This window comes from Muscardinus avellanarius (assembly GCF_963383645.1).
Source record: "Muscardinus avellanarius genome assembly, chromosome: 17".
NCBI lineage: Eukaryota > Metazoa > Chordata > Mammalia > Rodentia > Gliridae > Muscardinus > Muscardinus avellanarius.
In genome coordinates this window covers 16,398,147-16,413,341 of record NC_137803.1, presented here as the reverse complement: position 1 = coordinate 16,413,341, position 15,195 = coordinate 16,398,147, and the positions used below count along the sequence as shown (strand labels likewise).

The 15,195-nt window shown below is 44.5% G+C and overlaps 1 protein-coding gene across 1 annotated transcript in view; it reads right to left on the bottom strand.

Annotated features, from left to right (window-relative positions):
• Nucleotides 1-15,195, bottom strand: part of CCBE1 (collagen and calcium binding EGF domains 1) — a gene marked incomplete at both ends in the record, with an annotated part of 229,651 nt that overhangs the window by 14,635 nt on the left and 199,821 nt on the right. The window contains 2 exons of the mRNA XM_080714297.1: nucleotides 5,726-5,878; nucleotides 8,387-8,521. Coding sequence (XP_080570423.1) covers nucleotides 5,726-5,878; nucleotides 8,387-8,521 — 288 coding nt within the window. The remainder of the gene's footprint in view (nucleotides 1-5,725; nucleotides 5,879-8,386; nucleotides 8,522-15,195) is intronic.

The following is a 15,195-nucleotide window of genomic DNA, read 5'->3' as shown; positions in this document are numbered from 1 at the left end:
CTGTGGTTGCGAGTCTCAGCAAGAGGTGGTTATCAATTCTCCAACTTGTTTAGAGGTTGAAGATGCAATACTACTGATAACCACTTGGGGGCGTGAAGCTCTAAATTTTACTGAACTTGAGCTGGGTATACATACTAATCATTAGAAAGGTAATGTCTTAGAATATCTAGTAGCAGTATCTAATAAACTTAAAAAAAACCCCAAAGAATGTTTGGTTTTAACAAACATTTCAAAGTCAACCACTAAGCCAAAACCTGAGAGGGAGGGAATGAGGTGGGAATTGGGAAAGGGGTCAATGAGTAATGTGTGCATGTAAGCCTCTATCATCTACTCTATAAAGATGTATGATTACAATACACCAATGAAAAAAAGTTAATTGTGCAGATTTGTATTCTGGGGATAATGCCCAGCCCTGGCAACCCATTACAGTCATCTTGTTGGTTTTAAAAAAAATTCTGCAGGCTGGGCGTGATGGTGCATGCCTGTAATCCCAGTACTTAGGAGGCTGAGATGGGAGGATTGCTGTTTCAAGGACAGCCCCAGCAACCTAACGAGAATGTTGGCAAACTAGCAAGTCCCCGTTTCAAAAGAAAAAAAGGGCTGAGGGTGTAGCTGGGAGGTAGAATGACTCTGGATTCAATCCTGCGTAACTAATACACAATCTGTGGCATCCCACCCACCTGGGGGGGCATGGGTATGTTTTAACACTCCCAGGTGATTCCAAGGCTGAGAACTACTGATGTATGGATTAGCGGAGCTTGAAAGAGACACGAAACACCTGGCTGTCTGACGCTTTGAACTGTAATAAGTGATGCTTGGGTCAAGGTCACTTTATCAGAAAATAAACAGAAAGCTAATTACTATGGAGCCAACATTTCCTAAATGTGTCTCCCCATCGAAGCTACGCAGACACAGGCTCCCTGGGGTGACAGCACTGGCTCCAGCTCCATGTTTTCAAGAAGAAAAATCGAAGGGACCGAATGTTCATTGGCCAGACGGGCTTTGTCACGGAGCCCGTCCTTCCAGACATCAGGGGCTCCTCTAGGGCCATGCCCACTTCTACTCTCTGCCTGTGTTTGTTTATAAATTCGTCTGGTTACAACATTACAGATATTGGACAATAGAAAGTGAAAACAGAGTGGAGGAGGAAGATATTAGATCTTTAGATTTAGATCACATGTGTTTATTCTCAATAATCATTCTCTTCATCCAAAAAAAAAAAAAAAAAAGCAACTGTGACAACGCACTGGGCTTATTAATTAGTCCAAAGCAGATGAAAACACTTAGCTGCCTTGCTGTTCCAGGAAGCAGGACTCTTCATAACCCCAAACATTTTTCATTGCAAAGGCGAATGTTTGCACGTGCAACTGCTCATCTTTTTTTTTTTTTTTATCCTGTTGGGGAATGTTCTTTGCTTAGAAGGTGTTGAATCTGGGCAGGTTTTCAAGTCTCAATACTTGCTTAGAGAGAGGACAAAGAAATTAGGGCTGAGTAAAGAATCCCAGAGCTGGCAGGAGCTTATGCTGTGTCTACTCCATCACACGAAACTTTGAAAAAGATCTCAGAGGCTCATTCTCAGAGCTCCCGGCATCCAACACTGTCGTCTCCAGATGAGCCAACGTCAGTCAGACACCTGCTCGGTTTCCCAGCTGAAGATGGAATCAGCTCTGGTCACCTGTTCTCCCATGTTTCACACTGAGGAACATTCCTGGCATCACAACTGCCAGGAAAGGAGTTGAGGGCACTTTTTCTGCCGGAACTGAGTCAGCCCCGGCATCTCCGTGTCCGATGCCGGAGTCAGGACTGGGATGCTCGAAGTACACGATGCGCCCGCCCTTCCTCGTGACTGCGTGTGGACGCCTCTGTTCAGTCCTTACCCTAGCACCTCTGGTCTCTGGTGTCAGAATGTTTTTCTAAGTAAATTTGGAGCAGGGAAGGGAGAGAGAATCCCTCGCCTCATCTCAGCTCATGCTGCTCCTGGCCGTTATGTCTGGATCCAGGTGTCCCAGGGTTTCTCTGTGCCCTGCCCCTGTGAAAGGGGATTTTACCTGCCCATAAACATGAGGAAAAAAATACAATATAGGCCAGGTTAAGCAACCTACCCCCCACAGCACAAGAGCTTCCTAGCTTAGAGCTCAGCTGGAAATACAATTCCAAAGTAAAACAATTAGAAAGCTACTATTTTTTGGGGGGGAGGGGGTGGCACTAGGGATTGAAACTATGGGCATTCTACTTCTGAATTAAACCCTTGGCCCTTTGTAATTTTTGTTTGGAAACAGTGTCTTACTAGGTTGCCCAGAGTCTTGCTGAGGTTGTCCTGGACTCCCAAGTACTGATGTACAGGTATGCACAACCATGCCTGGCTTAGGGAGCTACTTTCCTGTAACTAATTCTCAAGTTAGGCACACACGTTAGTACATCAATGGCTCACAAGCTTTACCCTATTTTTCAACAACATTCTTCCTATCAATAAAGGACGTAATTCAATAGGCAAGCCACACATTTCCGTTTCTCTCACATTCCCAAAATGTAGACTTTGTAAATTTAAAAAAATGGTCTTAAAATGGTGCGTGTGCGTGTGCACATGAGTTACTGGGGATTGAACCCAGGGGCATTCTACCAGTGAGCCACACCCCAGCCCTTTATTAAAAAAAAAAAAAATATATATATATATATATATAGTGGTACTGGGGTTCCTGGAAACCCTTCTATCTCTGGGCTACACTCCCAGATCTAGTTTTTTTTATATTTTTATTTGGAAACAGGGTCTCTTAAGCCAGTGCGGCTGGCTTTGAACTTGCACGATCCTCCTATTTCCGCCTCCCAAGCATGGGGATTACAAGCCGGCGCCACCACGCCTGGCCTCAATTTATATTTTGAAACAGGGTCTTCTAAGTTGCCAAGTCTGGCCTCAAACTTGCGATCCTATCTCAGCCTCCCAAGACTGGGCTTAGAGGTGTGTAGCATCACTCCCAGTTAAATGATATTTTCTATTAGCTCTTTTGCTCTTGTCAACCCTTGCTTTATGATCGCCTCTAGAGGTGGGAAAACTCTCTAGGCTTCTGGTTTTCAAAGGCGTCCCTAGCCCTATAGCTCATGGACATGATCCCCAGCTGCCCGGTCCTGGGTTGGCTCCAATAGCTCTTTGACATTTACTCCTAGCACAGAGGCTAGGAGGCTTCATGACGCAATCCCTCATCATTCCTCAGAATGTCGCTTTGTAGTTCCTCCTTTTGGGGCAGCGGGTCCCCAGCTGTTTCCCTTCCCACCCCTTTTTGAAGCCGGGGCCCTATCTCTTGGGCTACACGGTGGTGCTTTGTCCTCTCCCTGCCTTGCTTGGTAGGTGTGACTTGACCGAGGAGCGATGTCCAGCCAGTGTCTTAACGGTGTCCTGGTCCTGGGGAAGCAGAGCTGAGCTGCGAGCCCTGGGTGGTATGGGACTCAGCCCTGGGCCCTCCAGGCAGTTGAGGATTTTTTCCCAGGGAACTTGTCCTGCTGGCCATGGTCAGGGGAGGCTTTGCTTCAAAGTTCATTCTGGATGGAAGGCCCTTAATCTTAAGCTTATACAGGTGAAAATTTTAATGACTAGCAGAGTATGAGATATAAAACCATTTTCAGGAGCTCATAAACAACTTGTTCAGACAGGCCAGCATATAGCTCAAACAACTTCAGAAACCCAACTTGTCCGGACATGTCAGCAGAGGGCTCGGACCATCACGCCTGCGCTGCCGTTGATAACGGACCCTTAAATCTAAAATTCTTTCTCACCTCTGATGAGTTTAAGTCATCAATGCATTTCTGGCTACTGACAGGAATCTGATACAGTTTGATAAGCCCAGATGAGCTTGCCAAAGACACTGGGCAACACCTCTACAGTCCTCTAAAGACGCTGGCCTTTATGAGCGGTGCACTGAACTTTACTGATGCCTGGACAGTCTGCCCGCGTGTGTGACTCTGACCCAGAGACTTGCTCTGATCCTGTTCTTGTTGTTATCCTAATCAAGGATAGGAGCGACTCCAACCTGCTGGCTGCCCAGGCCATCCCCTCAATCTGCTCTTCCATGGCTGGACTTGGTTCCTTTTTCCCTGTTTGTCTTATATTCTAAGTTTTAGAATTTATTCTAGAACTGTGTAGCACATTTATTTGACCTAAACTGTCAGGTTTGCTAGTGTGAAGCATGTTGTTTGATGCTCATTCATTGCTGTCTTTGGCAAAGCAGCCACCCGGCATCCAAACTTAGTTTAATGTCAGACAATTTCCTGCTAAGTTCCTGTGTGTGTTGACCGAGTGTTGACTAAACTTGTCATTGTATAAAGACACAAATTGTGCCTCACGTGAATTATTGGTCTTCATACTTTGCAGTTCTATTGATCACAACAACAAGCCTGGCACTTATTACTTGGCAGAGAGATCAGAGTTGCTTCGTAAGTGGATGTAGTGATATTTGGCCCACAAAGGCATTTTCTGAACCATCAACATCAGCTTTGGGGCATTCTTGTTCCTCTTTTTCCCTCTGTCTCTTCTCCCTCATTCTTTTCTTCCTGTAAACTCAATAAAGAAGTATCCCAGCACTTGGGCTGACTGCATGCCTAAGCGACTAGGCATCTTGGTTGAATCAGCATCTCCAGTCTGTGTTGAACAACTAGCCGTTAGAGACGGCCCAACTGATTGTGTAATGTGAGTCCTGCCAGCTATAAAATGGATGGCTTGAAAAATCAGACACAAAATACAAGCATATGTTTTTGGATTTGAATAAAATCTGTCAAACTGTTATAAAATTTTCTAAACATTCTCAATTTTTGTTTTTATCCAATTGTAAATTAAATAGAGTCACAGAAAGGCGCAGGACTTGGACTATATTTTGAGTAGCGCTGCTGCAGAGTGGTACCTTCCATGGAAATATGGTTCCGATCTGTATTTTAGACCATTTTGCTTTGAGAGAACCCAGCCTTTTGGCCTAGTCTGCTCTGATCACAAAACCAAGCTCTGCTGATTTCTCCATGAGTACACCATCCTTCCCCAACACATACCAACCTCCCACCCTCCATATTAAAGGGCGTCACCGCTACGGTCTCTTTTTAGAAGGAGTTAGAACAAATGTCTCTTACCCTAGATGCTCCTTTTATATACGTGCTCCTCTTACCCACTGCTCCCCGAGGAACCTGGTTGGGCTCTCAGGTACCTACATACAACATACATGTTCTATATAATAGCTATTAGATATCACATAAAATAGTACATTTAACTCAAACCACATTTACAAAATTTAGTATGATATAGACTACATGTTATAATTATGTTTTGGTGGCTTATTTTTGAGTGTGGTATTAGGGACTGAATCCAGGTACATTCTACCTTTGAGCTAAACACCCAGCCCTTTTTATTTTTTTATTTTGAAACAGGGTCTAAGTTTCTGAGAGTCTAAGGTTCCTGAGGCTGATCTGGAACCTTCAATTCTCCTATCTCAGCTTCCCAAGTACTAGAGAATTACAGGCATGTACTGCTATGTCTGGCCATAATTATGTTTTATATCATATATGTAATCTTATATGTAACACTACATATATATTAAGATACATCAGAATTATGTTTACATAATAAACAAAAAAATTATACAAATGATATAGATAAAATTACTTAACTACACCAAACATATGAATGACTGACCACACATATACCATAGAGTAGGAAAACACTGAGGACAGCCACACTCGCCGCACTCACCGGTGTCATTGGGGTAACTGTCCCCCTTGGTACACGTCCTGCCGTCGTCCTCGCGGATGTAGCCCTCGCGGCACTCACAGCGGTAGCTGCCCATGGTGTTGATGCAGATGTGTGCACACAGCGTCTCATTGCTGGTGGCACACTCATCGATATCTGGTTTGAACCAAAGACACAAAACACTCAGTTCTGGAGAAGCCACTTCCAACATGACAGATGATACAGGGCCCTGCTCCTCTGATACTAGGTGCCAAGGATGCTCTTCCAGAGCTTGACCAGGGAAGCTGGGCACATGGCCACCTGTGGAAGCAGCAAATTGGCCCTGTGATTGTCTTTATGGACCTACCAGTGCTGGGCTCCTGGCTGTTCTGTGACTTAGTACAGGCTTTGCTCCTAGCACACAGTGATAACCAAACCTGCCCCCAGTACTTGCCTTGGCTCCTCAGAGAACTGATGGCAGCCTGCTTGGAGGAGCAGAAATTAAATCAGCAACTTTTTGCAAGCAGCCTGGTCTGCTGAGGCTTTTAAAGTTCACCTTGATGGCTGGGATTCCAAAACAGCATGGTGGTGACCCGAAGGCCACTGAGATATGGCCCCTTTCCAGTTAAGAGGTTCAAGAATACCTGGGAAAAGCTACTTCTGTTAAAAGAAAACAGCCCTGGTGGGTCTAACAGAGAGTGCTCTCCCCAGGAAATTTTGTACCTCATCGCTGAACCAACACGACTCCTCGTGAGCCACAGAAATGAGGCGTGAGACCATCAAACGAGGAACCGTGGAGAGTCGGTGTTAACTGTGCACATTAAAGACTTGCTCCCTGCTGTATGGGGCAGAAACAAAAATGGTTCCCACTGCAGGAGGAGCAAGGCTCAATTCCATTTCCTGCTCACTGGCTGAAGGCACCAAGACAACCAGACCAAAGAGCCCCAGACTGTGTACATGTGGTGGGCAGATAAGGCCAGCCCTGAATTTAGGATGTGACAACATCCCAGTTGCTTCCTGGCCAAAGGCCAAGGACCCAGCTCTGGCAGGCCCCGTGGGTGCCAATGAGAATGTGCTAAGTTGGGCGTTCCCCTGGCAGTATGTACAATGTCATCTGTAGACCTGAGCTTACAGCTGGACCTGGTTTGGAATTCTCCAGGGTGTCTGGTGCAAATCTCAGACGTCTCTACCCTAAACTTAAGTGGAAAGCTACTTGCATTTACCAGAAAGGACATTCTTAAGAAAATGCAAGTTCTGTTGCTCCCTGTACTGCTAAGTGGAAAGAGCAGGCTATGGTAGCGACCGTGGACTGAAATAAAAGACCCGGGCTGCATGGAGTGGCCCGAGCTCTAGGAGAGGCTGCGGTCCCTGCTGTGTTCATCTGACAGTCTCATTCTCACTTGTCCATGTGGCCCGCCATTCCTAGGTGCCGTTGGGGATAATTTGGGGGGGTCTATGGCTAGACTTCCTCTTACATGGTTCTCCCTGGAGTTCCCGCTTGGTTAGAGGGAGAGGGAAGACTACTCCTTTCTCACTTAGATCCATCTGCCACTCCTAGTTCATTTTCCAGCGGATTCCCAAACTCTACCCAGCATACAAATCACTAGAAACTTCAGTGTATATGTACATTCCCAGGCCTGCGTTCTGAGCTGTGACTCATTACATCTGGAGAGCCCGCCAAGGATTGTTTTTTTCAAGTAAGGATCCCAGCTGCTTCTGACAGGTTAGCCACTGCCTGGGAACTCAGCTCTAAATCCACCTCAGGAACTCAAGGTGCCTACGGTGGGAAAGCCCAGTCAACAGGAACGAAGAGGATGAGTTGGGGAGAGTGGCCAGCGGGGAAATCTGGGCCGTTTGCTCAGCTGCAAGCCCCGGTTACTCCAAACCTGTCTACTGCACGGACACATCTGTTTTCCTAGCCAACTTTTGAGACTACTTGGGCTCATTTCATTCCTTCTTTGTTTTCACATCTCAGCTTGCTTATATCCTGTTTCACATGATTCTAGTTACATTGGATTCTGTTCCCTTTCTCCAGCTCTCAGATCTCTCTGCCAGTTAAGATCTGACTGGTATCCATGCCATGCAGAATTCCACAGACACAGTTTGTTCTAAAAATCATCATGAAAGCCAGTGAGCAGCTCCAAGGAGAAGACCTGTTCTAGATAAAAGTTAAAATGTCCTCCAAAGCTCATGTGTTGAAAACATGTTTCCTCCCCTCCAAAAAAACATGTTCCCAGCATAGCAAAGTTCAGAGGTGGGGTATGGCTGGAGGTGGGTCACTGGGAATGTGGTCTTAGGGACAATACATGCCCCTGATCTCCTCCTCTTGCTCTTTTAGATGTCATGACAAGAGAACTGTGTCCCTCTGCCATTAGCCCTGCTGCTACTGCTGTGGCTTCTGCTTCAGAGCTGGCCCTTTGGTCTGAGAGCTCCAGAGTCATGAGCCCCCAGAAGCTTTTCCTCCTCTAAGTTGTTTTTGTGGGTATCCTGGTCACAGTGACTGAAAATCTGCCAAAAACCAGGCCAATCACGACCCCAACAAGAACGAGGATTTTGGGAAAGGAATCAAACGTCAGAGCAGCTCTGCTGAGCTGGTCCTGCTGGCTGATGAAGAGCCAAAGGACGGAGCCGTCTGAACGAGGCATGTCTTTAGGAGCTGGAACTTAACCCACATTCCCAACACACCCAGGCAGTAGGGCTTCTCCCGCTTCCGGTGTCTCTCGCGGTCATAGCGGTATCCGGGGTAACAAGTACACAGCACTCGGCCAAAGTTGTCTGTGCACTGCTGTTCACAGGGCGCCTGGGCACAAACGTCATAATCTGAAAAACAAAAGCATGTGCTCACATTAGCCACAGCAGTCCGCAGGGAAACCTGGCCCCAGCCGGGAACACTCTCTGGGCTACGCTCTCATCAATGGCAGGTGTGACGTGTGATTGGCTATCTCCGGAGGGACGTCAGTGTCTTCAGGCTGGAGGTGGCTTGTGAGCACTGTGATGGGTGACTGTGAGCAGCTTAAAAATGAAAATCCCTGTTTTTACCGCTAGATCACTCATCGTCCTTTGGTCTGTCACTATGCAGAGAGCAAAGATACCTTAGCCAGTCAGGCTCTTCGACATTCCTTGGGGACTGGTTTTATGTTTTTCAACCACTGCCTTAGGGACAGAAAACTTCTTCCAGCAGGACGCTAAAGGCAGGCCAGCCCTGACAATGGGATACAGGCGCTGGAAGTCAGGCAAATTGAGAGAATATGAGGACAGCTTTGGAGTAGAAATGCACAAGTTCTCTGAGTGTTGGTGCTAGTGGGTATGAGTGTCAGATACGCATACTAGGGGACTGATTCTGCATGCTAAGAAAGGGTTTGTGAAGTTGGAACGTTGATAGCTCTTTTGCTGGCCCTGTGACTGCAAAATTGGGGTGGGTGTGTGCTCTATTACAGGTAAAGAATGGAGGCATCTGCTCTTGTGAACTGATAACTAGTATTTAATAAACCTCTGAAGGGACTTTGGCTCTAAGTAGCTAGGGCTCAATGTCTGTTCCCACACCACATCTAGCATCTCGTTAATCATGGTGCTGTCTTCCCCAGGTGCCGATGGATGAACTCTCCTTGGACACAGAGTGAGCCTGGCTCTGCTCTGCTCTATACAAAGGTGGACAGGTGGGCTGTCAACCCAATGCAGGCAGAGACGGTGTGACAAAGATCATGCCTTTCTCATGACGAGTTGGCAAGCAGCCCTTGCTCATTCCTTCTTCCCACAAGTGTGATTCCAGACCCGCTTTGTCAGCACGGACTGTGAACAAGCCTACAAACTATCTCTGGTTAAATGGGTTTTGCCCTACTGAGCATCCCCTCTAAGCAACCAACATTCTGTGTTCCTCCTGATCAAGAGCAGGGCAAGTCTCAGTGCAATTAGTAATGAGGTGTTCTGCCAACTGTCAGCCATCACTGGGCAGCAGCAAAAAGTACTTGCGTTAACTGTGGTGCCCAGTGAGACTTGCCTCCAAAAGCAGCAGTTCCTGCTCTCTTGGTCTGCTTCCCTGAGGGACCACTTCCAGCTCTTTCAGTTAAATGTTTTCACATTCACCTCTGTGTCTTTAAGTAGCAAGGCTGCACTGCATCGTTAAGTACTGCCTATTAATTTCCAGCCATGAAAGAGTTGCATTTAGCTTTTGATTGTCCTCACTAAGCACTTGACACTGTTCCCTATTCCTGGTCATCAGAGATCTGTCAAACTTTTAGTTTAACAAGTCTATAGTGTTTGCAATATAGTGACGATATAAAAGCTGTTCTTTGCAGTACCTGGAAGTATACTCTACTCACTCTTTGTTGGAAACATTGACTCTCCTGTATTTTAGTTGCTGAGGCTGGCCTCAAACCTGCAATCCTATTTCAGCCAAGTACTAGAATTACGGGCATTTACCACCATCTCCAGTTTTTCCTGGATTTAAGAGAATTATCTAGTATATGTTGGGGTCAGTTTCTAACCCACCCAGCCTTTTCCATGAGCTACTATGTGACTTAGGACTCTGGAGACCATGCTCCTTTGCTAGTCTGTTCCGTGCTGCCAATAAGGTGTTCTAGCGAGGGAGACTGACACACACAGAGACGAGGCCAGGGAGGCTGGAAGAGGAAGGAGGACATGTTCCTTTCTGCTTGGACTTCATGTTCACCAGAGCCTCATCTCAGCTCTTTTCTTTAACCAGTAGATTGCTTTCATTAGCTGCAGTAAAATGATAGTTTGTAGTTTCTCCAACACCTGCAAAAGGCTCATTACATCCAATTTCAGAGGCATCAGCTCCCTCTTCAAGGTGTGAGTCCCAGATACATGGGTCCTAACTTCTGACTGCAGAGGAAAAGTATCTGGGGCCCCAAATCTCAGAGGTTTGGGTCCCCATCTGATGGAACCTTCCCTGGGCTTCTAAATGTTAATCAGTCCATCCAGCACCTCTCTCTGCTCACCTAGCCTCAGGCGGAAGCTGCCAAGGTCAGTCTCTTGCAATAGTTTTTGTTTTGCCTTCGCAATTCTCAATGTCTAGGGAACAATTCTTCCTACTAAATGTTCTGTTGGGTAACTCGGGAGGGTTCTATTTCTGGATTTAACTTTATTCACATATTCAATTTCTACAAAGTGATCATTAAAGCATCTCAAAGAGCTCCCCCAATTTCATAAGTCTCTAGAATATATAAACATTTAAACATTTTATCACTTTAATATTGAGGCAGTTTCTTCTAGAAAATTCCTATCCTTGTCCCTATAAGGACTCTGTGGCTGTCACTTGGACGGACCATTCACTATTGACCTGTGATCCCCACCACTCTCTTGGTTTGGACCCCTGCTTCTCAACTCGTGTTTCCCTCTTTTCTGTTTCCTCTTCTCATTTTAATGGAGCATATCCTCCAGGGCTTTCCTGAGAAGTCATGCATGAGCTCAAAAAGTTTTGAGCTCATTCATGTTTAAAAATGTCTTAGACCAGTCCTTATAATTATTAAGAGTTTGGGTTTATGTAATTGGGGAATCTATAACTCTAGATCAAAGAAATTTGAAGCATTCATTTTAGTATCTTCAACATTTCAAACCTTCCAATAGCTAAGTCCAATGAGATTCTAATTCATCACCTTTCCCATGAATTCCATTATTCCAGGATTTGACTTCAGCATACTAAAAACTCACAATCAAGTCTTCATGTGGAGCTAATCTTTGATGAGTCCCTTTTTATCTAGAAATTAATGTCCTTCAACCCTGAAGATCTTCTTACATTTTATCTTTAATGACTACTGCTTTTTCTCTGTGTAGATCAATTATTCGGAGGTTGCATTCCCGGGCCTTCTCATCCTTCTTTTCCAGTTTGCATTTCTTCAATCTTTTGTCTTACTTTTTCAGAAAATTTCCTTTTCTGACCTTCTTACTGTTTTTATTTTGTCGTGTTTGTAATTTCCCAAAATAATTCACTTTGTCTTTATTAGTGCCATATTTTGTTTTGTGGATCCTGTATTATTTCTAAGTCCTAATGGGTGGTTATTTTGAAGTTTTCTTCTCTCTGTGTAGTTTTTTTCTCCTCTAAGATGTCTTCTGTTTCTTTCTGAAGGTTTTCCTCTAATGTCTGGCGATCCTGATATGTTACTCTAGTTTACTCATGTAGTATTAAAAATAGCTTCATGGCACCTTTGCCCATGGAGTTTTACAAACCCTGAGATTCACTATAAGTGATCAAGCTGGCATATTTTAATGCCAGCTTCCCCAAGGCCTTTTCCTTGAGTTTTCTTGTACTTTCAATGACAGCAGGTACAAATCCTTGCCTGTGATTAAGTCATGCTGGAACTCAGGTGAAGGGAGAGGGATGGTGTCTGAACATTCAACACATAAGCATCTGCTTAATGCCTCTATTTTCAGTATCAGACTTTTACTTTCTTCTCTGACTGGTCATCCCCAGTACTGAGAACCTCTAGGTTACCCTTTCAGATCACAAGGTATCTTTGCTTCCTGCCTGGTTGGTGGAAAGGCCAACATCCGTTCTGTGTAGAGTATAAGATAAGATCCAGGAGTCTGACCTTTTCTTAGACTTCTAGCCAACCTTTCTCTTTGACTCAATTTTCACCCTCTTTTCTAATTTATTGATTTGGTATAAGCTCAGTTGTTCCTTGTTTTCTGGTCCTAAGGGTTTACTCTTCCCATTTTGTTCAACTATTTGCCATCTCTCATCTGTCCTCCAGCTTTTAAATTTTCTTGTTATCTCCTCTTCATTTCTCTTTGACCTTGTGGTCTTATACGTGTTTTTTATTTTTCTATATTATGGGGGTTCTGGAGGAAGGGATGTGCATGAACTTAGGTTTTTTTGTTTTGTTTGTGATACTGTGGATGGAACCCAGGGGCATTCTACCTCCAAGCTACATTCCCAGCCCTATTCTATTCTTTACTTTGAAAAAGGGTCTCACGGAGTTATGAAGTGCCCAAGTAGCTATCTCACTGAGTTGCAAAGTGCTTCACTAAGTAGCTGAGGCTGTCCTTGAACGGAGATCCTCCTGACTCAACCTCCCAAATGCTGGGGTTCCAAGCATGTGCCACCATGTCTGGCTTTAGTTTTTTTTTTTTAATGCCTATTTCCCAGAGCCTGTCAGTATTTTGTCTCATAGCTTTTATCTTTCAGATCTGTTTTCCATCCTCTGCCCTATTTCTCTTGGTTCAGTTTTAACTCAGATCTCCCATGTGAGTAGGTACTTATCCCAAACCCCTCTAAATCCACTCTGCATAATACTGTCAAGCTACTCTTTCCAATGTGGAGTACTGTGAGTTACTCCTTGCTTAAAAATACATTAAGTTTTCGATAGGTTGTGTATTCCTAATCTGAAAATCCTAAATCTCAAACTTTTTGACCATCATGATGTTATCAATAAATTCTCTGAAAATATTGTGAAAATTAAAAAAAAATGGCAAGAAAACCAAACTCAGATCTTCAGGGCCCAAACATTAAATACTCAAGTCTGTACTGATTGACAGTTAACATCAATGGTTCAGTCTTGCAGTTGAGGTTTTACATTATACCCCTTAAAGACTTATCCAACCTTAAGACTCATCTAAGAGTTCCTTAGACTTCAGAAGCTCAAGCTCCCTTGTTTCATCTCTTAGTGCTTCATAACTATTGGTGTTCTCTCCAGTTTTCTAAGTGCCACTATAAAAGCCACCCTTTCTGGAACCCTCCCTTGATCTCAATTGCATCTAGTTTGTGTATCCTATCAACACGCACAGAATTCTAGAACTTTCACTCATGTGGTCTGTCATATTCATGGAATGCCCACCTTCCTAACTTGGCCACTGTCTTCTATGATCTCTACCCTTTAAGCCTCACTAGGCTACTGATAGCAGTAATAACACCCACTTCACCGCATTGTCAAGAAAGATGGTAGTGAATGATGGCATTCAGCATGGTACCTGAAAACACACAGAAAAAATTTACCTGCTCTTATTCCCTGGCTGCTAGTTCTTATTTGGCTACATGAGGGGCTATGCCCCTTGGTGTAACCAACAGATTTTCTTCCTACCGTTTATACTTATAATTATCGAGCTAGAAAAAAATCAGATCATCCTATTCTGGCTAGGCTATCACTTGTGGGAGGGATAGGCAAACTTTTCTGGAAAGGAGTCAGGTTCTATCTTGGCTTTTCAAGCATCTGTTAACACCATTAGATTCCGCTGTTGTTGTGCAAAAGAAGCCAAAGACAATATGTCAATGAATGGGAATATGGCTATGGTTCAATAAAACTACACTTCTAGAGTCTGGGGTTGAGTCAGATTTGACCCACAGGCCATAGTTCATTGATCCTTGACTTGGAGTAACAAATGAGAAGCAGCACTTTTTAAAAAAGTGCCATTTTAAGCCAGGCATGGTGGCACACACCTGTAATCCCAATACTTGAGGGGCTGAGACAGAAGGATCCAAATTCATGGTCAGCCTCAGCTACTTAGTTTCAAAATAACTACCTCAACTACCCTGTTTCAAAATAAATAAAAAATCAGACTGGGATATATAGCTCAGAAGTAGAATGCCCCTGGGTTCAATTCCCAGCACCACACACACACATACACATCATTTAGACAAATTGCCATCTCCAATTATCAGGTAGCATATTTGTTCAGAAACTCTCGTCTGTTTTTGCTGTGTGTTAATGCTATGGGTCCACTGGCTAGGCCATGGCACCTACACATTTGGTCTAAGGCAAGGTTGACCAGGAGAAGAGACATGCGGGGAATGAGCATTCACAGGACCAGGGATGGAAAAGTGCATGACATCACTTCTGATTATCCCTACTGATCTACTAGTAAGATTGTTTGCTTTGAGGCAGGGTCTCAGTGTATTTCCCAGATTGGTGCTAAGTGATCCTCCTGCCTCAGCCTCCTGAGTAGCTAGAACTGCAGGTACGTGCCACCATATTTAACTCTAGCAGCAAAAATTTTGCTGCCTGTTCCTGTAACTTCATGCTTAGTCGGCTTAGAGGTCTTCGTTCCACTAGGACAGTGAGGAATGAATCCACTGGGATGTTCCCTGGACACTGGCTCCTCATGCCTCTGAGTCAATTTGCGAGTTGGGAGTTGCTGTGCAGGTAGGGAGACTGAGTCTAATGACCAAGGAGAATTTGGAGTATTATTTCAATACTGAACTAGAATACAAGGGATTCCTGAGACCTTCATGTTGCTAAGCCCTCTGATTCCACTTAAGGGAAAAAACTACTAAAACTAATTGAGGTGTCCTATGTCACACAGGACTCATACTCACATGCTTCAGGAATGAAGGTTGGGCTTGCCTCATCAGATCAAGAAACACAGCCAGATGAGTTGCTTACTTGGGGAAAGAATAGGAATGGGTGGTGGAAGACAGTCACGATCATCCGTTATGACCATGTGACCAGTTCCAGAAACAAGGAGGCAAGCATCCTAAATATTTTCTTATCCACACATTTGTGGGTATATATGCATATACATGTTTTCTTCCCTTTATTCTT